This window comes from Gadus chalcogrammus, chromosome 4 (genome assembly GCF_026213295.1).
Source record: "Gadus chalcogrammus isolate NIFS_2021 chromosome 4, NIFS_Gcha_1.0, whole genome shotgun sequence".
NCBI classification, from domain to species: Eukaryota; Metazoa; Chordata; class Actinopteri; order Gadiformes; family Gadidae; genus Gadus; species Gadus chalcogrammus.
In genome coordinates, this window is record NC_079415.1 from 18,047,910 (window position 1) to 18,071,310 (window position 23,401).

The window sequence follows — 23,401 nt, forward strand, 5'->3', positions numbered from 1 at the left end:
TATGAAATGTGTAGGATGTGACGTTTATTTTAGGTGACAAAATATTAACAGTATCATTTTGATCTCCAACACAAGACATATTATGTCTTATGACACATAAATTCTTTTCCTCAAATTCTGTAAAAGTCATACTGCAGCCAACACCATAAATCGAAATTTGTGGTAGGCTACTGCACCCAAAGGTGGCGCTATTGTAAAGAAATCATTATTTAGTCTTATTTCTCCTCCCCAGATTGACCGAGACTCAAAAATCTTTCAGAATATCAATCTCTAGAATCAGACTACAAAAATAATCAAAAATTCACAAAAATCGCCACAAAAAATCTTTAGACCAAATCATCGAACGCACCTATTATGCTTTTTCGACTTTTATGACCTATAAACGTTGTTATAATGATTCATAGTAATGTTAACCCTACTAAAGTGTCAAATAATGACGTATGCAATTAGACGTATTCCCTGCTGGCCGTCTGGGGTGGCTGTGCAGAGCGCTAAACAGGGACGTAGGTCGCGATTCACTTGTTCAAATTTCCGGGATTTATCTACGTAGAACAATCCAGATTTTCCATGTGTGGGAATGCTGCAGCATGTGCTTCCGGAAGGTAACCAATCACAACAGAGTGGGGTTGGCAGGAGGGGGGCGAGGGGGCGGAGAAGGACGAAGCCGAGTGTTGACATAGAATGCTGAAAGCGCCCAGATGAGAGCAAGAGTTTCCCGAAAATCGATATAGTTTTTTGTGCTGTGATTCGTGTCAGGTTGTTCTATAGGAGTCATTAATAAGAAATTAAGACCAGAAAAGTGGTATAATAGGAGATCTTTAGTTCCATTTGAGAAACATTTGCCAATAAAGTTGGAGCAGTTAGCCCATTTTTCTTATATGACCATTTTTTTATTGTATAAAAAAACATACAACTAGGTGGATACCAATACCCCCCACTACTAATAAACTCAAATTGTGGTACTGCACCCAAAGGTGGCGCTATTTAAAAAAAGATATGACCTAGCCTTATTTCTCCTTATGAGATTGACCTGGACTCAAAATTCTTTCATCATATTAATCTCTAAAATCAGATGCATCTTTTTCACCCTGGTCTTCTGCTCAATTTATTTTTACTTTACCCACAATTACATAAAAAAGCCAAACGTCCACAAGCTGAACATGACATTCTGTCATTGCCACTCATTTAAAGGGACACTGTGTAAAAATTACTCCCATCTATTGGTACAATTGTATATTGCATTCAAACTAATAGTGCTCGCTTGTTCTAAAACTACGGTGGGCAGTATGTGCCAAGAAGCTGTGTCACGACATCCAATACTACCTCATCGAGTCATTCGAGTGATGATGAGGTTCGTTATTTCAAACAAATTTCAAACTGCATTGAATCATTAGTGTAAGCAGCTGATGCATGAGTAATTACTCCTCGAGCAAGATAGTGAATTTTTTCAGTCATCATTCACGCTGGCTCAGAGTGAAATCGCGTCTGCATTTCCTGTACCACGTAGGGCTTTTTGTCCCTCTCGGCAGTTCATAGACCGGAAGAACATGGAAGCCTCCATGAAGCTAACCCATCCTATGTAACTACATATTAATTATTCTTCGCTCAGGAGGATAAGTGAGATTTTTGGCAGAGATAATTTTACACCAATGAGGACTTATTTATGAATGAATACGTTGATTTGAGGTAATAAATGACTTAAAATATTAGACAGTGTCCCTTTAAGAAACATTAATAATAATAATAATACATTTAATTTAGAGGCGGTTGGTACTTGAAGGTTGTAATGGTGTCTGACTGTTTTATGTGTGGGGGGAGGGAGTTCCAGAGCCTGGGTGCTGAACAGCTGAATGACCGGGCACCCATTGTAGTGAGTCGTGATGTGGGGATACATAGTAGTCCAGCAGAGGTTGAGCGGAGGGAGCGGGAGGGAGTGTATTCTTGGAGGAGGTTGCAGAGGTAACTGGGGGCTAGGTTGTGGAGAGCTTTGTAGGTGAGGAGTAGGGTTTTGTATTGGATGCGGTGGTGTACTGGGAGCCAGTGAAGTTGGATGAGGACAGGGGTGATGTGGTCAGATGATTTGGTGCGGGTGATGATCCGGGCGGCTGAGTTCTGAATGATCTGCAGTCTGTTGATGAGTTTGGTGGGGAGTCCGGTGAGGAGGGCGTTGCAGTAGTCTATGCGTGATGTGACAAATGAGTTTACTAGGATTTCAGTGCTGGATTGGGTCAGTGATGGGCGGAGTCTGGCGATGTTGCGGAGGAGGAAGAATGCAGTCCGGGTGATGTTGTGAATATGGGGTGCGAATGAGAGGGTGTTGTCCAGGATGACGCCGAGGCTCTTGACTTTGGAGGAGAAGGGTACTGGGAATCCATCGATGATTATGAGTGGAGCTGGGGTGTGTTGGGATTTAGTGAGGGTAGATTTGGATCCGATGAGCAGGGCCTCGGTCTTGTTTCCATTGAGTTTCAGGAAGTTCCTGCTCAACCAGCTCCGGATCTCTTCCAGGCACGTGATGAGGGAGGTGGGGGGGATGGCAGCGGTGGGTTTGGTGGAGATGTAGACCTGTGTGTCGTCAGCGTAGCAGTGAAAATGGACCCCATGGTGACGGAGGAGTGTGCCCAGCGGGAGGAGGTAAGTGGTGAGCAGGAGTGGACCCAAGACTGACCCCTGGGGGACACCCAGTGAGACACCTGAACACCCAGACTTGTGGTTGCTTAGTTGAACAAATTGTTGACGGCCGGTGAGGTAGGATGTAAACACCAGTGATCCCAATACCAGCCAGGCGGTCCAGGAGCAGAGGGTGGGAGATGGTGTCGAATGCTGCGCTGAGATCGAGGAGGATGAGAATGGTGAGTAATCCAGAGTCGGCTGCAAGGAGGAGGTCGTTAGTGATTTTGACTAGGGCTGTTTCAGTGCTGTGTTTTGGACAGACATTGAACAGTACCTGAAATTCATCAGGCAATCAACATTCCGGCTCATTCGTTTCCAAGAATCTAACTGCCAAGACACAGTATGGCATTAAGGGGAACTTCTTCAGTGACCATTTTTCCTTCGTATTCATAGTTCTTCCGTTAGTGTTCTTGACTACAAATGTTTAATTTCCCCAGAATTTCAAAGATTTTTCAGGTATATGCTTTGAAGAAAGCCCTTAATTCACTTGAGAAATGTATGCTTTGAGTTTTCTGGATGTTGTGTGCTTATCAATAGACATTTTGACCATGTGAATGAGGCTGCAGTTCAGGTTTATAAGTGGAACATTTTTCCTTAAATATGACAATTATATGTTATATTTATATATCTTCCATTAGTGTGTTCTTTACTTTTACTTTTGCTTGGACCCCGTTAATCACCGCTTGCGGTTATATTTATTATTATTTATTTACTTTTTTTATTTACATGCAAAGCCACATGGAGCCACTGCACAGGGGTGGAAGAGTCGCGGGTTTCTGACCACTGGTTTTGACTAAAAACGCAGTAAAGAAATTGGGGAGCGTGACTCAGTCCTCACGCATGCGCACTGCTTGCAAGGCGCAGTACCCATACGCATAATTCTCCAGCATCACTCACTCCTTTACAGCGCAGCAAGGCTATCCAAAACACTACGAAATGGCAGACCCAAGAATACGGCAGGTGAAGATAAAGACCGGTGTTGTAAAACGGTAAGCCCGTTGTTCGATGTTTGAAATGTGAAAGATGCAGAGTTTGTACAGAGACAGTAGCGTGGTACCTTAGCTCTGAGAGCTACAGACAACATAGCTCGGCTAGCATTACAAGCAGTTCTCGTCATCTTAGCGTATGTATCTAGCACTGGTTACTCAAGCAATCTGCCATTCCCTATATCAATTAGTTTAATTCATAGCAGGATTGCCTTTCGCATTTAATGTCGTTATGTCGTTATGTCGTTATGGTATTTCAAAATATAGCCAAAGTTAGCTTGCTAGTAGTACCTCGTACATGGGTGAGGTATTTGATGCTAGCTAGCTACGCTTCTGTCTTTTATTGAGAAATCAATTACGGACCCATTGACAAATACATGTAACAAAGGTTCAAATATATAAACCATAGATATAGTTTGTATTAAAGACCCGTCTTGTTTCACAAATGTTATAAATCCATCCCATCGTTGTTGGTGTTGTGTGAAGTCATGTTCCTGTCACGTGTCTTGGCCAAAGTACAAAATGATCAGAAAAACGTTCCAATTTAATCGATGCATTCGCACCTTTATGCAAACATATTTTACATCACCATTACATGTGTGATTCTAACTTTGAAACAGATATTTTAATTGGTAACACATTGGCCATCACCTGCACATATTCATATAGCAATGTGAGTGTTGTTCAGGCCTAGTAATAATAATGCACTGTCAACTGTTATAGATGATATAACTACTAAGATCCAGTAATTATAATAGCCTGTGAAGACAGAAGAGGGGATTTTCAGTTAAACTACAATCTACACAAGTGCATGCAATGCAATCCGTTATGGTGCAAAATAAATTACTCTGAAACCTGATGAAGGAGGTCACAGCTAGTTGCATGGGCAACCTTTCTTATCATGCTAAATATTCAAAAGCTTTACATTTCTATTAACATAATGTGCTCCCTTGAAAAACATCACATTAATATTGTCCTACTGCCAATGGACCTTTTCTACGGTGCTATATTGATTGGGTTTGGATTGCAAACCGTTGCCTGTAGTGGGTCGGTAATGGTAAATTGTTGATCTGTTCATTTTTTATCAATTGTTAGCGGATTAGGGCTACCACTCACTTACCACTTTTTTTCATATCAATTCCTATAAATGGTAATTTTTCATCACTGTACAATCAACACTCCCGTTTTCTCAATCGCTAATCCAATGGAAAAACAAAGGTTGCATTCTAATATACATCAGCAGCTATCATTGTTGAATGAGGAAAAATGTAACTTTTAGTGTAGATGACTCTTGTAGGAAAATATCTCTTTGTCGGCTGGTAGGTAACAACAAAGGTGAAGGACTGACCATCGTGGAGAGTTTAGAATTGGCGGGAGAGACCAAGTTAATTTGCAATACACAATTCAATTTCAATTCAATTTTATTTGTATAGCCCTTAATCACCATTACAGTCTCAATGGTGATTTGAAACAGGCCAAATATTCATGACACCCCCCTTTACCCAAGCCCCCACACGGGCAAGAAAATAAGACAAGGGTAAAGTATATATGTCTGCATGGCTACGAGACAGTTAACGGGATCCACAAAACATAGTTCTCAGTAGATTGGCCTCAGTATCAGACTTCGTGGCTGCAGTATATGAAACTATCTCGGGGCTTAGTTTTCATTTTCTGATGTACCATGAAGATGTGAATAAGAGGAGAATTAATTTGATTAAAATATCGATATCTGGGGCAATATTTTCCGTCTAACTCTTCAGGAAGAAAGCATAAAAATACAAAAGAATTTGTGAAAAAAAGAAAGTTATATAGAATTAATATATCGTTATTTGGCAGCAGTATTAGATTCTCGTATCGTACGAAGAAGGGCGATGTTGTATTGCCGTATCGATATTTTGTCCCACCCCTAGTCCACACACATCTGGCCTCAGGTGTTCCTTGGTCGTGACGTTAAAGAGTATAAACAGTCACTCCAGGATTTCGCAGGCCTTTTTTGAGATTGTTGCGGCCTGAAAGTTGCGATTAAAGTGTGATTTTCCTGATGTTAAATATTGAGTTATTACTGCAATTTTACCCGAGTAATTTGTTAAATATTAAGTTATTACTGAAAAAAATATTAATTAAAAGAACAAAAACACTGAGAAATGGTCCTATGAATAATTGATTCTTGATTCTTTCCATGCTGGCAATTGACTTGGATGCAACAGCCTGCGTCATGCTGATCTGTCTCGTCGTCTGACGTCCTGCCTGCAGTTCTGTAGTTATGTTTCGCGGTGACAAAATGCTTATCAATGGAAGTTTTCCGCTTATGTTCCACCACAATATTACATGCAGTGCAAAATAATTTTCCCCCGCTTTCATGTAAGAATACCAGGATACTGCTTTTACAATTTACAATTAGGGCATTTAGCAGACGCTTTTAGCCAAAGCGACTTGCATCGTTTAATACACACATTGACACACCGACGGTAGAGTCAACCATGCAAAGCGACAGCCAGCTCGTCAGGAGCAGTTAGGGTTAAGTGTCTTGCTCAGAGACACATCAACACTCAGCTAGGAGGAGCTGGGGATTGAACCAGCAACCTTTCGGTTACAAGACAACTACTCTACCTCCTGAGCTAAGCTGACCCCTATTTGCGATTTTTCGCCGTTATTTTCCTTGTTAAGTGTGAAACGTTGGACGCACACATGCTGCATGAACGCTTGAATCGCTTGAAGTAGTAAACACGGAAGAGTTCAAGACGACGCCACTGGTCAAATTTACGGGAAAGATCCGGTGGTTGCTATTGTGACACCGTTGAATGAACACCTTTTTCCTACTGTATAAATGGGGACCATATGCACATATATGCCAGCATCTGTGATCGGATGCCACATTCGCGTGCCCCTACTTCTGATAAGAAATAACAGTCATGTCTTAAAAGTTACTGAAATAAGACCTTAATTTAGCGAAAAAAATCCTATGTTTTTTCGACCCTCCCCAAAACACTAAGCGCCCCTACTCTGCCTACCTGTTATATCAGACCCTCCAGGATTTCACGATGTTGCGATTTGCAACTTCAACGCAACATTAAGATGCTGCAAAAGATAGATATATTTAGGTATTTTAGTTTGTTAAGGTTTGAATGAAATTGTCCATTAGTTTGAAACCAACAATAAAAAAAATCGGGCCAAATCGCCCGGCCCTAATTTCAATGTATCTTGGGCATCGTGGATTGTGTGTAAACCTCTTCTACCCAGATGCACTCATTCCGTTTAGAGTTCTTATCCAACAATAGGTTCTCCGGTGTTTCTTCCTGTCCTGACTTGTGGCGCTTCCGTCGGTGTAAAATACGTGTCATCGCCAATGTTGACATGCTTATCATCATTTCACACCCCTTCAAATCTGCAGTCTCTCCCTGCCTGCCGCCTGCTGGCTCCCTGCATGTCTCTGGTGCCCCCCCCCCCCCCCCCAGCCCTCCTCCGTTCAGCGGGGCTCTCTTATGCAGGGCCCTTCCTCCTCCTCGCGGTGCCTCTCTGCACATTGCACTCAGCGGGACCCTGGCCAGGCAGGCGGACGCTCTTAATAAAATGACAACCGTAATTTGCCTTTGTCATTGCGGTCCTGGGCTCGGAGATGCGCCGCGGCTCAAAGATACAGTTCCTCGGAGGAAGGCGGCCGACGACTGTCTGGGCTCTAATTCCCTTTTTTTTTTTTTCATTTTCCAGAGAGCTGCCTTTTCCATTAAGCCCGGGGTGGCAGGTCCATTTAAAACCAGCCCGGACCACCCACCCGGCGTTCTCCACCGAGCTGTAGTCTGGGAGAAATAAGAAATTAACATCAGGGTTGGCTCGTGGTGGTGGGGGGTGGACATTTTGTTATTAGACTGTCCTTCAGTTTTATTCAAATGATTCCCACCTTCCTCCTTCTCCATCTCATCGGCCCCCCTTCCCCCGCCCCACCCTCCACTCAATGCTGTGACTTTCCAGAAGAGTGGCATCCCTCATTCCAGCGTGGGGAGATGGGAAGACACACTGCTCCTGCATATGCGACCAGTTTCAGGGCGATCTTGAGGGGGAAGGTATTAAAAGGAGCGGTAATTGATAGTAAAATATGCCCGTGGCTGGGCGATGGGTCCCAGTAATATGGCTGATTAATGGAGGAGCACTCACGTGCACAGGACTGATACTTATGAGAAATAATTTTTGCTTTGTCATTCTGATGAGCAAGCGCAGCCGGAATAATACTATTAGTTGTGAATCATTATCAATAGGGATATTTTCAAACTCCATTATGCCAATGAAGGTCGGAATCTATTTAATGTGTTTAGTTCCATTTGGCCCCTAATTGATAATCAAAATGTATCAATGTACTCAAGCCTCAATTTTCACTAACAATCAAGGAAAAGTGGGCCATTTACCACCTGACTTGGTCCAAATTAGGGCCTAAATTGATGATCAATTAATCTCTACAAAAAGACGCGTGTGTGTGTGGTTGGATATGGGGGAGAAGTGTGTGTGCGTGTTGATGGATAGAGTATCATCCTGCTGCTCGTGCTCACAGCTGTACTTGAGGTACTGAAGAACCGGCTACAAGTTATCCAGGGTACATAGTTTGGTATTGCCACTAACCAAAGCCTTGTTTCTTCTAACAAGGGTTGAACAATTTGTATATTTATGAACTGAATCTGGAATCACATTGGACAGAATGTACATAAAGGTGCTTTTCGGTTTTAGCTTATTATATTCCGTCAACACCCTTGTTCATTCAACAAAAGTACAAAAGCTGTTTGTAACGGTGAGATCCTCAAGCAGACGTCTAGTGCCGTCTAAATGACTGTGCGTCTGCATCACTGTGCATCCCTACGCAGTGCAGTGTACCACCATGAAGAGGACTGATGGGGTGGTGGAGCTGTATATCTGGCCCGCCTACAGCTGATGATCTGACTCCGTCCTCACTCTGACACATGTTGAGGGGGGTGGGGGGGGTAATCAGGATGGATGGCCCACCCTATGAAAGGTGACCATCACAGCCCCCCCCCCCCCCCCCCCCCCCCTTTTATTGCTTGTCTGAGAGACGGGGACGTGTATGTTTTATGTGTCATGTGACAATGTAACACCGGGGCGGCGCCGGCGGGACGTTGAACTGTGGTTGGCGTGTTGTCTCATTTGCGTCCTGTTTGTGCAGGTTGGCCAAGGAGGAGGTCATGTACATAAAAGAGGTCAAGCAGCAGGAAGACAAGATTGAACGCCTCAAGGAAGATAAGGACTTGTGTCCTCATGTCCTCAGTAAACAGGTACATGGGGGTTGGGGCTGGAATGAACGGGATTTGGTAATGCATGTCATTATCTTTAAGATTTATTACTAGGGCTGTCGAATGATTTTAAGAAACTAATTTATCAAATTACACTTTGTATTATTTATGCAGAACATCACGTATATTTCAATACAGGTATGAACAGAGACAACGAGGTGTATTAAAACTAGCATGCAATGCATTGTTCATGACCAATTACCTCCACCTGGGTCCTGGAGGGGCTCAGCCACCTGTTGGGCTGTGGCTAGCTGTCTCCTCAGCTCTGGGGCGTTAGCGCTGCTAGGCTTGATCTGCCCTACTTCTTGCTAAATTTGCTGAGAGCGTTGAGGAACCCGCAGTCATCAAGGTTGTCTGTATTCGTTCTCTGTATGGTTCAGTACATGGAATGATGGAAAGGAAGATTCTTCACTGCAGCTTTCATGTTATCTGACATCTTATCCTTGACTCCCCGGTTCCTTGCCACCGCAATCAAATCAATGGCATCTGTGCCGTGGCTATCCTCCGTCTTCATCACGTTGGCGAGAACTAGGTAGGTTTCCATCCCTTATCAATGAGGTATGCTGTAACCCCCTAAATTGCTATGGTTACTCCCTGAGGATCGTGGACCCAGTCAGTGTAACAAGCTCAGCTTGTGCCAATATCAACTCCTTTAACTTTTCTTCAGAGTCTTACAAGCTGTGGATTTAGTTGGCGATTGTTCTTCTTGAGGGTTGGATGTAGATGGGGTCGGTGGACGCAGTTTGGATCGCATATGGGATCTATGTTAATAGGACATGCCTAACATAAGTATCGTATGTTTATGATGGTAAAAGAAGTGTCATGTATTTTGACTTAATTGGCTTAAAAATATGCTTTAATTGGTGTAAAATAATTTGAGTTATACAATCTAGATTGTAAAACTGTTGTTGAACCAAGATCATCCCTTGTGTTAACTGGGCCTAGAGCTTTGTGCATTTCATGACAGCAGAGATCTTCCTGTAAGATTCTGTACCTCTTTGTGAACCACGGTGGGTCCACAATAATAATGTGAGATTTTGGCTTGGGTGTCATTGGTAATCATCCTGACGTCATTAAATGATGCGACTTTTGGGAACTGCGGACACAGCTGGTAATTGAAGGCCTCCTGATAGTCCGCTGGCCCGTTGCGTTCTCCTCATTCATCAACACTCGAGCGTGTCTCTCTTCCCCCTCGCCTGCAGCAGGCGCGTCAGTCCGTCCTCAACAGGTGTATGATGAAGCTTGTCATACTGTTTACATGAACAAGTACAACTATACAGTACATATAATAACATTGCACAATTTGATTGAATTATGTATCATTTCCATCTTGTGGTTCAGTGGGTGCCATTCAGGATGGTGAGGTGATGAGCAGGGGTTGGGATTATGGCGTGCCAGGTGCATTCAAGTGTGGCCAGGTGGACTGAGGCGGGGCCGGTTGGACTGAGGCGGGGATAGGTGAATTAAGAACCGTGTTGTTGGTCCAGCACCAGAACCATGTTGTTGGTTCAGCACCAGAACCGTGTTGTTGGTCCAGCACCAGAACCGTGTTGTTGGTCCAGCACCAGAACCGTGTTGTTGGTCCAGCACCAGAACCGTGTTGTTGGTCCAGCACCAGAACCGTGTTGTTGGTTCAGCACCAGAACCGTGTTGTTGGTTCAGCACCAGAACCGGGTTGTTGGTTCAGAACCAGAACCGGGTTGTTGGTTCAGCACCAGAACCGGGTTGTTGTTTAAGCATTAGAGCTGGGTAAATAAATCGATTTTGGATCGATTTCATTTAAATTTTGCATATTCGATTCATAGGGCATGAGATAGATTTTATTTATTTTTTCTTTGTTAACATTATTATTTTTGCACTTTAAGAAACAATGACTTAATGATATTGGCAGTGATGGAATGTTGTAGTTCAAGTATACTTTCACTTGCAATTCCTTTCTAATTTCAAAATTACACTTTTGAGACTTTATAGTTTTATTTACAGCTCAAGTTTAAACTGTCCAATTTAAGTTTGCACTTAAAACCAGTTTGAGATGAAGAGATAACATTAAGTATATTTGTATTTTGGAACACGGTTGAGCCTTTTTCATTATTTAAGAGCGGATTAAATCGAAACGTGATTAATCGATTTGGAACCTTATGCATCAAAATCGAATCGATTTAGGAAATTGGCCACGATGCCCAGCCCTATTCAGCACCAGAACCGTGTTGTTGGTTCAGCACCAGAACCGTGTTGTTGGTTCAGCACCAGAACCGTGTTGTTGGTTCAGCACCAGAACCGTGTTGTTGGTTCAGCACCAGAACCGGGTTGTTGGTTCAGCACCAGAACCGGGTTGTTGGTTCAGCACCAGAACCGGGTTGTTGGTTCAGCACCAGAACCGGGTTGTTGGTTCAGCACCAGAACCGGGTTGTTGGTTCAGCACCAGAACCGGGTTGTTGGTTCAGCACCTGAACCGTGTTGTTGGTTCAGCACCTGAACCGTGTTGTTGGTTCAGCACCAGAACCGTGTTGTTGGTTCAGCACCAGAACCGGGTTGTTGGTTCAGCACCAGAACCGGGTTGTTGGTTCAGAACCAGAACCGGGTTGTTGGTTCAGCACCAGAACCGGGTTGTTGGTTCAGCACCAGAACCGGGTTGTTGGTTCAGCACCAGAACCGGGTTGTTGGTTCAGCACCTGAACCGGGTTGTTGGTTCAGCACCTGAACCGTGTTGTTGGTTCAGCACCTGAACCGTGTTGTTGGTTCAGCACCTGAACCGTGTTGTTGGTTCAGCACCTGAACCGTGTTGTTGGTTCAGCACCTGAACCGTGTTGTTGGTTCAGCACCTGAACCGTGTTGTTGGTTCAGCACCTGAACCGTGTTGTTGGTTCAGCACCTGAACCGTGTTGTTGGTTCAGCACCTGAACCGTGTTGTTGGTTCAGCACCAGAACCGTGTAGTTGGTTCAGCATCTGAACAGAGTTTCTGGTTCAGCATCTGAACCGAGTTTCTGGTTCAGCATCTGAACCGAGTTTCTGGTTCAGCATCTGAACCGTGTGGTGGTTCAGGTTTTGTGATTGGAGCGTTGCTGGGCTCTGAGCAATACATCCATTGCATGTTTTATACTGCAGCCGGCTGCTCCCGCTGGCGGTATTTGCAGCGAGGGGGGGACGGGATAAAGTGGTAGTGGAATAACATTGTGATGCCCCTTCACATGTCATCTGGAAGAGTGCGTCGGAACTACAGAGAATGGAATCCTGCGGTTTAAATACTTTACAATACTTCTATAGTTTCACTTCAGAGCCATGTTTGTGTGACATGTTATACAAATATATGGTAATGGTTGGAATATGGAACTGGGTTAAAGTAGGGATTTATTTAATGCAGTTCGCAGATGTTCATGGTAACTGCCAGGACTGTCAACTAGGGGTTGGGGAGATAATCGATCCGTGTAAATCTTCTTTGATACCAAGTAGATTAACAAATTCCATTTTTTTTTTTGATTATTTGTGCTTCCTTTCATCTGTCAGGTTTATATTATTGCAATCAGTTGCTATATCTTTTCAAATATGAAAAACACAATTTTATGCTTGCTTTACTCTGCTTTCATCCCGTCTTTTGCCACACCGCTTTTCTTAATGCAGAGTGGACTGGATCTGAACATTAGCACTCTGATTTAATGAATCCATTATCCATTTGGGATCTAAATGTGACCCCAAGAATAGACCTGTGAGACCCCTGCTAACATGGTTATCGTCTTTGCGTCCTCAGGTGGAGGTTCTCCAAGAGGCCAAGATGATGGTCCCAGATTGTCACCGCCGTCTGGCCAAGGCCCACGCAGACCTGGTCCAGCTGATGGTAGGATCACACCCAGAACACCACCCACCTGGCAGTACCTCTGGTTTGATATAGGTCCTCATGATAACACATCGCTCTGATCTTCATCTGGGATCTAGCAGTCCTAGTACGCAACAGCAGAACTCCTGGTCCAGCAGTCCTACTGTGCTATAGCAGAACCTCTCCAGTAGTCCCACTAGGTTATAGCAGAACTCCTGGTCCAGCAGTGCTATAGCAGAACCTCTCCAGTAGTCCTACTAGGTTATAGTAGAACTCCTGGTCCAGCAGTCCTACTGTGTTATAGCAGAACCTCTCCAGTAGTCCTACTAGGTTATAGTAGAACTCCTGGTCCAGCAGTCCTACTGTTTTACAGCAGAACCTCTGGTCCAATAGTCCTACTGTGTAACGGAAGAATTTCTGGTCCAGTAGTCGGACTGTGTATTTCCTGGAAGAAAAGTTACTTGCACAAGTGGAATAGGTTTTCAGAAGGGATTTGAATACGTGTATAACTGCATTGGCAAGACTTTGTGTGTTCCAATTAAGCTCTTACGGAGCCCCGCCTCCAACAACAAGATTGGGTGTAACAAATATTTAGTGACAGAAGGTGAAACGGCCCGTTCACCCAGACTTGACCTAATTTGCAATCAGACCTAAGATATGACTAAAGTCTGAATATGCTCCTACTTTGATGGAAGCATGCTGAAAGAGTGGGATCCTATATTGTAGTTAGTTGCATAATCTTCAGGCTATATTTTCCTCTGAGATGTTCGTTTTAAAGTGGACTACAGAAAGATTATGTCTAGAAAAATATCCCCTTCATGGATTGACTGGTGGGTGGGTGTGTATTATTCATGAGCAGCCTTCTAGTGTGAAAACGGAATAAAGAACTGCAGGCTTAAAAGAAAATCTAAATGGATTAATGTGTTCATTAATATAATGAATAACAATCGTTGGCCCTCAATAGGTTATCATATTGCACATGTTCTTCTTTCTTGCATTATGGGCTGTATTCATGCATATTTGCATTGTTAAGTCTTCTCTTCATGCAGCCATTTCTTATTATTCTCAATGTATTGAATGTGTTTTGCTTGAATAAGGTGACTTTAGCTGCACAGCGAGGTCTGCTTCTATTGACGAGCAAGGTTGGATTGAGAGGAATATGTGATGGTTCCATTAGACTCATTGACTTCTGGATTTGAAGGAGCTGACGCTAATGTACCAGTCAGAGCAGCTTCATATCAGCTATTGACCTAGAATCAGTTACAGTACACGGTCCCTGCTTAATCCACTCAACATCCTCTGTATCCATTCAAATCTCGTCGTGGAGAGGAGTTTATTGAATGAAAGCAAAGTCTATTGTTTTCTCGCATTGTGCATGTGATGTTTTTGAAATTGTAAAGAATTGCAATTCCTTTGGTCCTTTTTAGTAATTCCCAGTATCTTCAAACCAGAAAAAAACCCACGTTTATGTGTGTGGGTTGTGCTCTGTTTCTGCAGGAAACGCTGGAGGACTTGGCTGAATCAGAGGAGTACATAGAGGCCAGGAGCATATTGGACTCAGTGAAGCTTGAAGGATGATGTTCTTGCCGTGCGATGCACCACTAAAATATCCATTCCTTTCGTCAGGCCTTGTTTGGAAACACGGGAGCAATCAGAATCAGTCGGCCTCCTTGCAATTACCATCGTCGACCCGCTGCTCCTTTTTTACATGTTTCACTTCACTGTAGACAAACCCAAGACCATTAAAATGAACACATTGTGTTGTGTTCAGTTGTGTTCGCTTTCAAAATAAAAATTGTGATTTACTTGCTTATGAAATCGTATGTTTTAATATAGGCGTGTTATTTTTTGTTTGAGCATTGCCTTATTGTCTGCTCAACCAGTTCTAACAAACATGTGGAATTATTTCACATAATTTATTTAGTCATTGTTATATTGCAAAGTTTGGGGTATATTTTACACAATTGAATTATACTGGAAGGGGAATATTTCATTTGAAAAATCTGCTTGCATCATTTTATCCTCTGCACAGAACTCTTCTGCAAATGAAAATCGATGGTCTGCCATGTTCCTGCATGCTTTAAGATCTGCATGTCAAAACCTGTATGATGAACAAAATATAAACTTTACATACGGGGCTTCGATCGACTTATTTCTTCAGAAATCAGCTACATGTAGGCCTATTCTACAACGAATAGCGGTGCATCAAATTGCAAATATCATGTAAAAAAGTATTCAACACTGGGCAAGATATTGGGAATGCATGGGAGAAAAAAAACGAGCTGAAATATTAGATAAACTCAGCGTCCAGACAAATTAGGGTTCCATTTGTCTTGCTCCTTATTGGACACATTTGGATAAGGCCGGGATCACCCGAGTCTCATCAGCTCTAATGAGGCGCCACGGCTCCGTGACGCCCAGCCGCTCCCTCTTGTTAAGAGAATCGCTCTTCAATGCTGATTATTTTATTTGCAGTCATAATTATATTTCTTTCGGATAAATCACGGTCTAATCGAGTCCTTGCAGGGCAGTGGCGATAATTAAGGCATGAGATGCGAACGGGGGTTCCTGCTGCAGCCTGCTGTGTGGTCGGAGCCGGCGGACGGACAGCTGATGGACGTCTGGCCCAACGCGCGCCTTCCTCCAGCGCGCCACTTCGCCTCTCAGCCTCATGCTCAAACACAACAACTTATTACTTCTAATCCCCCGACTGTCACCAAATCACCCGCACCAAACAAGAATTGAATTTGTTAAACGTGCGATTGTGCAGATGGAAGATCGATTTTTTTTCTCCCTCTCCCTCCTTCCCTCTCTCCATCCCTCCCTCCATATAGAAATCTCTAATTGAGTGAATGCCGACGTCCAGTAGGGCGGACAGACTGCCGAGCGGACCAGAGAAGAAAAGAGGAGGGAAAGCACAAAACAAATCAGGGAATGTTATTTATCAAAACATGGTGAAAGAAACGAAGTGAAGAAGTAAAGGCTCCAAGTACCCGAGTGTGAATAAAGGCCATGCATGATGACTCCTCAGAACTGGGATTTACAACTCACAAATAACATTGGCCTATAATTCATGTTTTTGTTTTCTTTTGTTTTATCAAAAGTCACTCCTCATCTCCAGGGCGCGTGCCAATGTCTGCTTTCCCCTCAGATGCGCCGCATTACCTCGTGTTGTGTTGGTTTGTTTGTCTGTTTGTGTTTCCATCACGTAGGAGATGGATGAGGGCGCAGAGAAACCTGCTGGGAGACAGGAGCCTCACGTCTGGTCCTGGTTACCCTTACCCTAACGAGAGGCCTGTCAGCACACAGGGCCTCATCGAGTTACAATCACTATCCATATGAATTAAGTATGTATGTTGTCCGATTTTGGGGAAACAAATGGAATATTATATAGTCCTATATATATATATATATATATATATATATATATATATATATGTGTGTGTGTGTGTGTGTGTATATAATATTCCATATCATCAATAAAGGGAACATTATAAAATAATTATAATTATTAGGGTTATTAGGTAGGATGCTGTTTTATGAGGCCTGATAATTGCTGGATATTAAATGGGTCTACTTCTGTAGGAGAAAATGTTGATTAGCCTATATCCCTTTCAAATGAAGTGCAGCCCAACAGTTCCGATGTTTAGCCCTTATTAACTACAATTGACTTGAGTAGACTAAAGGCCTTAACAAAACGGAATTATATAGCTTGTTGCATATTATTCCAATTGTGTAACTTTCTGTATAATCGTACTTGCCAAGTAGCCCTGAAAAAAGCTATAAGGTCCAAATATTGTGTGCTTTCAAATACATATTAAGTCTATAAAAAAATTGTATAATGGTCATATAATATTTAATTATGTCCCTTCATTTAAGGCTTCGCAACTCGCGGCACCTTTCTCTTTTTTCCCTGTGGTGTGTGTAACACCGTGAGAGCCGGTATCAGACGGTTGTTTGTTCAGCTATAGAGCATGCGGCGCTTGGGTCGTAAGCGCCCATCCATCACGCCGCGTCCCGCCGCTCTGAGCGGGGAGCGGGAGACCCACCCCGGAGACAGACACAGGGAGGATCGCTCTGGTTCCAACACGCTTGAAGATCGGACTTAATTTCTATCGATAAAACACTACAAACTAAGAAACAATCGAAAAAGGCATTTACCAACTGGGATGTATAATTGCTGATTCAGTCGCAGACCAGCGAATATAGGCCTATTGCTTCTCAAATCACTGATCTTTCTTCCAACATTTGCCTTTTTAATACGAACCCCCAGATCTCCAGCTCCGTTATATTTTCCGACCATGAATGGATCGGTCCATGGGTCTGCAACGGATCCGGGCGCGTGCAGACGAGGAGGGTCCGACCATCAGTGGACGAGCAGGCCGCAGGTGGAGCCGATGGCACGAGAGAAAGGTCCCAAAAAACACGGAGCGGTTTACGCTCGGACGACTCCTTTGTGCCACAAAGGTTCTATTCTTCTTCACTACATAATAAAGCTGCCTTCGCCGAACATCCTCACATCTGCCCGATGCAGTTTTTTGTAGAGCTTCAATATATCTGGGGGGCTGGCGCTTGGAGAAAGGCTGCTAATAGAGTTATTGGTTTAATGAGGCGAAGCCTCAAATAGCGCAAAACGTTGAGGCTGAATACGATAATTTCGATATGTTTAGGAAAAATCCATACAATAAATCTGCTAAACCCCTAATGTGTGCTATCAATTTGTGTGGGTGTGGGTGTGGGGTTGAGGGGAGAGGGTTGAGGGGGGGTCTGTGTATACTTGCGTCAGGCTGTCAGTCCCGTTCGCGACCCTCGTACATGTGTCCCTATATGAAAAAAAAAAACTGTCACGATTGAAGTTAACACGTCCAACCACCGACGAATTACACAAATGTGCCCACAGATCATCCCTACCCACTCCTTCCAACAGTCTGGCCCTGAACACGATACTAAACGAGCCCCCTTGTATTTCATACTGATATAGCCTAATAATTAGCATTTAATAAAGGCTTATTGATTTGGCACTAATTGCATGAAAGCCTAATGGTGTTGAAAATGAGCCTAGTTCAAATATATAAACTTTCTTATGCGGCTGGTTAGATACAGGGTTCACAGATGCAGGAGTGAACGGAAGATGTGACCCTGTGGCCTGTGGGATAGGGTTATACAAACAGCAGATAGACCTGACTGAAGGAAGAGATGTTGCGTAAAAAAGATACCAAACAAAGCCGGATTTTTTACCAAATCTGAAATTGTAACATTATGCTCCACAGAAGGATATAGCTGATCTAGTTCCCTGATTTGGGGCCGGTCTGTCTCTGTCCCATACATCAGCAGCTGTCTGCTCGTGTGTTAGGCCTACTATAAGGCAGTCAAACAGCACGCACAATTAGACAAATATTGTGGTGATCAAACATTTCTTAAACGGGTCGAAGCTTCCGTAGATATTAAATCAGTGTTTCTTTATTGAATGTAATTTAGAGAATAAATCAAACCCAATTACTGGAATGAGGAGGAATGAACTTATGTGGCTGGATATGTGTGTGTGTGTGTGTGTGTGTGTGTGTGTGTGTGTGTGTGTGTGTGTGTGTGTGTGTGTGTGTGTGTGTGTGTGTGCGTGCGTGTGTGTGTGTGCGTGCGTGCGTGTGTGCGTGTGTGCGTGTGTGTGTGTATATGTGTGTGTGGGGGGGGGGCAGGTCGGTCTAACACATTCTTGAGCTTCAATTCTGATTGGTCGTCGTTTGAAGAGGCTCACGGGTTCATTCCGTTGTTAAGCGCCTCCCCATTCCTCTAAAGTACATTATAATGCAACAAACCTCCCTTTTAACCACAACCGAATTTGCTTTCATTTAAGGCCATATATATCCCTTAAACAGGTTAAAGTCCTCGAGGTTTGTGGAATAGCATTCCGCCCTGGAGCGGTGCGCAATGCTGTCGCATGCCGACCTCCTGGACGCTCGGCTCGGTGAGTTATCGGCACCCAACTCCGGTCTTCAACTCTACTGTAAGCTACTGGAGGCTCTTCTCATCTCAATCAAAGCTCTGAAAATTGTCAATTTGTTTCTTATATTGTCCTAATGTGATTGAACTAATTTATTGGAAACGTAATTAGGCAATTTTATTACTGCGTAATTTCATTTACCACTTTTTTTCGTGATCGAAATGAATTAAGTTTATTTAAGTCTTACGTTGGACATTCGTATGTCTATCTTTAGTCTTGTTGGTGATATGTGGTGAAAGGTATTTAACTCTGCTCCTAATATGTTATAATTTAAATGTATCTTTGTGTAAAGCCTTTAATCGTGCTCCCTTTTAGTTAAATGTGTGTACATGACATTTTCCTCACTAATATATATTTTTCCCTCAACAAACAGGTAGGGAATGTCCTGTGCACTTCTAACACATCTAACTGAAGCGTTTGATTGGTCGCTCGTAGGGATGAAGGATGCCGCGGCGGAGCTGCTCGGACACAGGGACGCGTTGAAGTGCCGCCTCGGGGGAGGAGGGCCCGGGGACCCGGGGCACACAGCCGAGCTCGGGCCGGGCTCCGACGGCCATGTTGAAGGAGCGACCATGCTGCCGGGAGAGGACATCAACAACGGCGGCTCAACCGGTGGGTCCGCGGTGCAGGTGAACGCTAAAGGGGAGCAGGAGAAACAACAGCAGAACAACTCGAGCAGCGGAGGAGGAGGGCAGCAGAGCCAGAAACAGAAGCGCCACCGGACCCGCTTCACGCCGGCCCAGCTCAACGAATTAGAAAGGAGCTTCGCCAAGACGCACTACCCGGACATCTTTATGAGAGAGGAACTGGCACTGCGGATCGGCCTCACGGAGTCCCGCGTGCAGGTATGGTCCTCAGTCTTTATGTTGTGGAGATCTCACTAACCACGAGATAGGACATGAAGTATATTGTAGGCTTCATGTAGCTTTTTTAATTTGTAGAATAAAAACATTTTTCTTCTTTATAGCTTTTTGTTTTGTCAAATTACTTTATTAATTTATTATAAAGTATTTTTTATCTTAATATTTATCTTTCTTCAAAATCCTAAAACTACAATTCAACGAGAAATGATGAAATGTATCTTATCTATCAAAATATTACGATCAATTATAAAATGTTCATAATATTATTTGTATGAAATAGAATGAGGAAGTCCTATAAAATAATGTATTTAATTATATCAAACTAACAATGTAATCCATGAGGATGAAGAACCATAAATAGTATTTTGTTTTATTTAGCCTAGTGTTAATCATTAACACCTCGGTTATAGCGTTTGAAACCACTGCATTAATTAACTAATAAGCACGAAGATTCGTACAAAATATTACCCCTAAAATATCAGTGACATGTTTTAAATGTGGCTGCATGTTTAAAGCAAAATCATCAAAAATATAAACGACCTTTCCTCCGCTGAGTGATGATGCAATACATTGCAACTAAAAGAAAATTGTTACTGTTACATTGTAATCGCTAAATAGGCCAGCAGTGTGTTGCTTACATTAATAAGGACATATGTGCAAAAAGTTTCACCAAAATAATCCCCAGCAGGAAACGAACCATTGCTAAAATAGTAGGCTATCCTTAATGAGAATTCGCTTGGCTCATCCACATGTGAAACATTTTCCTCCATAATCATATTATTGCATGGGGGTCCATTTAATAAAAATTGGTGGAAATAACCATTAACATTTATGATGGGTACCTAAACGATGATTAAAAAGGTGTGTGTGTGTGTGTGTGTGTGTGTGTGTGTGTGTGTGTGTGTGTGTGTGTGTGTGTGTGTGTGTGTGTGTGTGTGTGTGTGTGTGTGTGTGTGTGTGTGTGTGTGTGTGTGTGTGTGTGTGTGTGTGAGCCAGTAGATGGGACCTATAGGCCTAGTTTTAGTGATAGCCCTGTCAGAGGACGTCTTAATGGAGGCCCGGGCGGAGACCCGCTCTGTCTCTAACAGGATGAGGTATCGCGTTTTCTTTACTCCTGAAGCGTCGTGTATTTCAGGAGGATTTCACGGCTGGGTTCCCGGCGGAACGGGAGATTGGCCTGTTCTTATTCCGACGCGCCGCTTTCTCAACCTAAACTTCACATTAATCATCAACCCTCGCTTACCACGAAATAGGCTATTATATTCCTATGGATTTTATACATAAAATAGGCCTGTGATTCCCAATGTCCTATATTTCTTGACTGATCTATTGTGTCTCGTCCTTGAATCGCTACAATGCCATGGCATAGATGAGGTTGAATTGGCCATTGCTAAACGAAATTATGCAGACATATTGCAAAATTGTGGGATTTATCAAATATGTCTAATTATTATTAGATTATAGGATTATGCAATTATAAATAAAAATCATTATTGATTTAGGTTGATGCAGTGTCCTAAAATAATTCCTTGCTCCAGGACCGAGGCTTGTCTCCCTCACTGACCCCCTGTCGCCCCCAAGGTCTGGTTCCAGAACCGCCGCGCCAAGTGGAAGAAGCGCAAGAAGACCACCAACGTGTTCCGCAGCCCGGGGACCCTGCTGCCGACCCACCACGGCCTGCAGCAGTTCCCATCCGCCGCAGCGGCCGCGGCAGCGATGGGCGACAGTCTTTGCTCTTTCCACGCGAACGACACCCGCTGGGCCACGGCGGGGATGCCCGGCGTGTCCCAGCTGCAGCTGCCGCCTTCGCTGGGCCGTCAGCAGGCCATGGCGCAATCGCTGTCGCAGTGTAGTCTGGGCGCCGGGCCGCCGCACAACTCCATGGGCCTCTCCAATATGTCCTCTAACGGCTCCGGGCTTCAGTCCCACCTATACCAACCCTCCTTTCCCGGCATGGTACCCGGGTCTCTTTCCGGACCGAACAACGTGAACGGCTCGCCTCAGCTCTGTAATTCCCCGGACAGTGACATGTGGAGAGGGACCAGCATCGCGTCGCTGCGACGCAAGGCCCTGGAGCATACAGTGTCCATGAGCTTCACCTAACACCTCCTCAGAACTTCCTCAGACCTCCTCAGACCTCCTCACACCTCCTCACACCTCCTCATACCTCCTCACGCCTCCTATCTCGACGACCGTCCACGACCAAGACTACACGGGGGTAACGGTCTGCTTTTCCCCGCTTCCACTCTACAGCAATTCTTCGGCTCTTGTTTTAAAATCAATGATTCAACCTTCAGACGGCACACTGGAAGTCTATGTGGGATACTTGGTTCTCGTCACTAAACGCAGAGATACAGACCTGGAAAGTATTTTGTACGGCCATCACCGACGAGATGAGATGCTGTCGATATTAAGGACTCTCAACATTGTCCAACATGAAGGGGGGAAAGGGGGGGCGTATTTATTGTTTCGCATGTAGTATTACAACTTATTTATTTAACGAGGCCATATGTATTTAATCTATTTTAATCTATTTATTTATTAATCTAGGCCTGTTTATTTTGCAATAGGGTCACATTTTGTTCGCAGGGCTTCAGAATGCTTGTTTTTGGTGAGCGACCATTTCTGAAGCTGGGATATTTTGAAAAATCTTTTTGATAAGAATACGAGGCCAGCTCACCCTCAGCATAGCATGCAGCCACAAGGCCACGGCATGCGCGTGCAAGTGCGGAGTTCAAGGGAGTCGAATGTTTTTTTTTGTGTGGAGAAAAAAAAAAAAGAAATAATGAAAATGCCAATTAGCGTGAGCGAATAAAAACGTGAGAATGATTAGACATTAATCATCAATTATCCAAACGGAACTCACTGCATGTGCTGGCCAGGGGAACATAACGGGTTATAAATGATGGCATTATAAATTCTGACATTAAATTTACCTTAAATCTGTTTCTAAAGGATGTTTGAGTAGCGGACTCTTGTTCCCATTTGGTCAGTTTGTAATAACCTATGTTCTAATTTATCGTCTGTGCTTAATGAATATACGTTTCTTAAATGTTTAAATGAATCATTTTGTTCAATGGACATGTTTATATGAATTACTGTAAATGAAATAAAAATCATTTTCATACGTCACAACACGGACACAACAGTTATTCTTTCTGATGTAGAAAAACAACCAGGTCGAGAGCCAGAGACCACTCATTCGTGCGGAGGTTAGGATCTGTGATCATCTGCATGTTTAACCATCTTTACACGACCTGCACCGTTAAAACCAGTGGAACAGAATGGAAACTTCTTTTAAAGCAAAAATCCGTTCGGTCAGCGCAGGAGTGGTGTTAACTATAGGGATCAATAGGCTTTCATTGTGTTTCAAACAGAATAGTTAAGAAAACGCACATTGTAGGTGACATGAACATTGTTGTTGTATTTGCTGCCTAAACAAGTATTCTTCATCATCAGGATTGACAGGCGTAACAGAATTGATTAGACGTTTTAACCTTGAATTCTTTTTGACTGTAAGATTATAATTATTATTATTTTTAAATAAGATAACTTTTTAGAAGGACAAATAAAAATAAAAATAGGCAATACAATAAATGATTGATTTAAAACTTCAGGTGTCTTATAGATTGCATCATGTATTTTAGCCTTAATATTACATAGGCCTTCTATAAAAGAGTATGCTCACAGATGGGGTTTGCATTAACTTGATGATGATTATTGGATCAGCACACTTTGATCCAATCCTAAATTGCTCCTGATCGAAGTTATTAAG

General features: G+C 43.3%; 2 protein-coding genes across 2 annotated transcripts; both read left to right on the plus strand.

Moving 5' to 3' along the window:
* The first annotated feature begins 3,502 nt into the window (after positions 1-3,502).
* Positions 3,503-14,928, plus strand: tbca (tubulin cofactor a). Its single transcript, XM_056588737.1, has 4 exons — positions 3,503-3,662; positions 8,827-8,935; positions 12,700-12,786; positions 14,263-14,928. The coding sequence occupies exons 1-4, from the start codon at positions 3,610-3,612 to the stop codon at positions 14,341-14,343; spliced, it is 330 nt and encodes a 109-aa protein (XP_056444712.1). The 5' UTR covers positions 3,503-3,609; the 3' UTR covers positions 14,344-14,928.
* A 3,762-nt stretch (positions 14,929-18,690) lies between these two features.
* otpa (orthopedia homeobox a) lies at positions 18,691-21,729 on the plus strand. The gene is made up of 3 exons (XM_056589534.1): positions 18,691-18,727; positions 19,199-19,608; positions 21,208-21,729. Exons 1-3 carry the CDS (start codon positions 18,691-18,693, stop codon positions 21,727-21,729), a joined length of 969 nt encoding a protein of 322 aa, XP_056445509.1.
* The last annotated feature ends 1,672 nt before the right edge of the window (positions 21,730-23,401 follow it).

Excerpts from the sequence above, each read along its gene's own strand:
- tbca (XM_056588737.1), top strand. The coding sequence starts at position 3,610 with ATGGCAGACCCAAGAATACGGCAGGTGAAGATAAAGACCGGTGTTGTA. Across the intron at positions 3,663-8,826 it reads AAGACCGGTGTTGTAAAACG|GTTGGCCAAGGAGGAGGTCA; the intron begins GTAAGCCCGTTG and ends CTGTTTGTGCAG. Across the intron at positions 8,936-12,699 it reads CTCATGTCCTCAGTAAACAG|GTGGAGGTTCTCCAAGAGGC; the intron begins GTACATGGGGGT and ends TTGCGTCCTCAG.
- otpa (XM_056589534.1), top strand. The coding sequence starts at position 18,691 with ATGCTGTCGCATGCCGACCTCCTGGACGCTCGGCTCG. Across the intron at positions 18,728-19,198 it reads CCTCCTGGACGCTCGGCTCG|GGATGAAGGATGCCGCGGCG; the intron begins GTGAGTTATCGG and ends GGTCGCTCGTAG. Across the intron at positions 19,609-21,207 it reads TCACGGAGTCCCGCGTGCAG|GTCTGGTTCCAGAACCGCCG; the intron begins GTATGGTCCTCA and ends GTCGCCCCCAAG.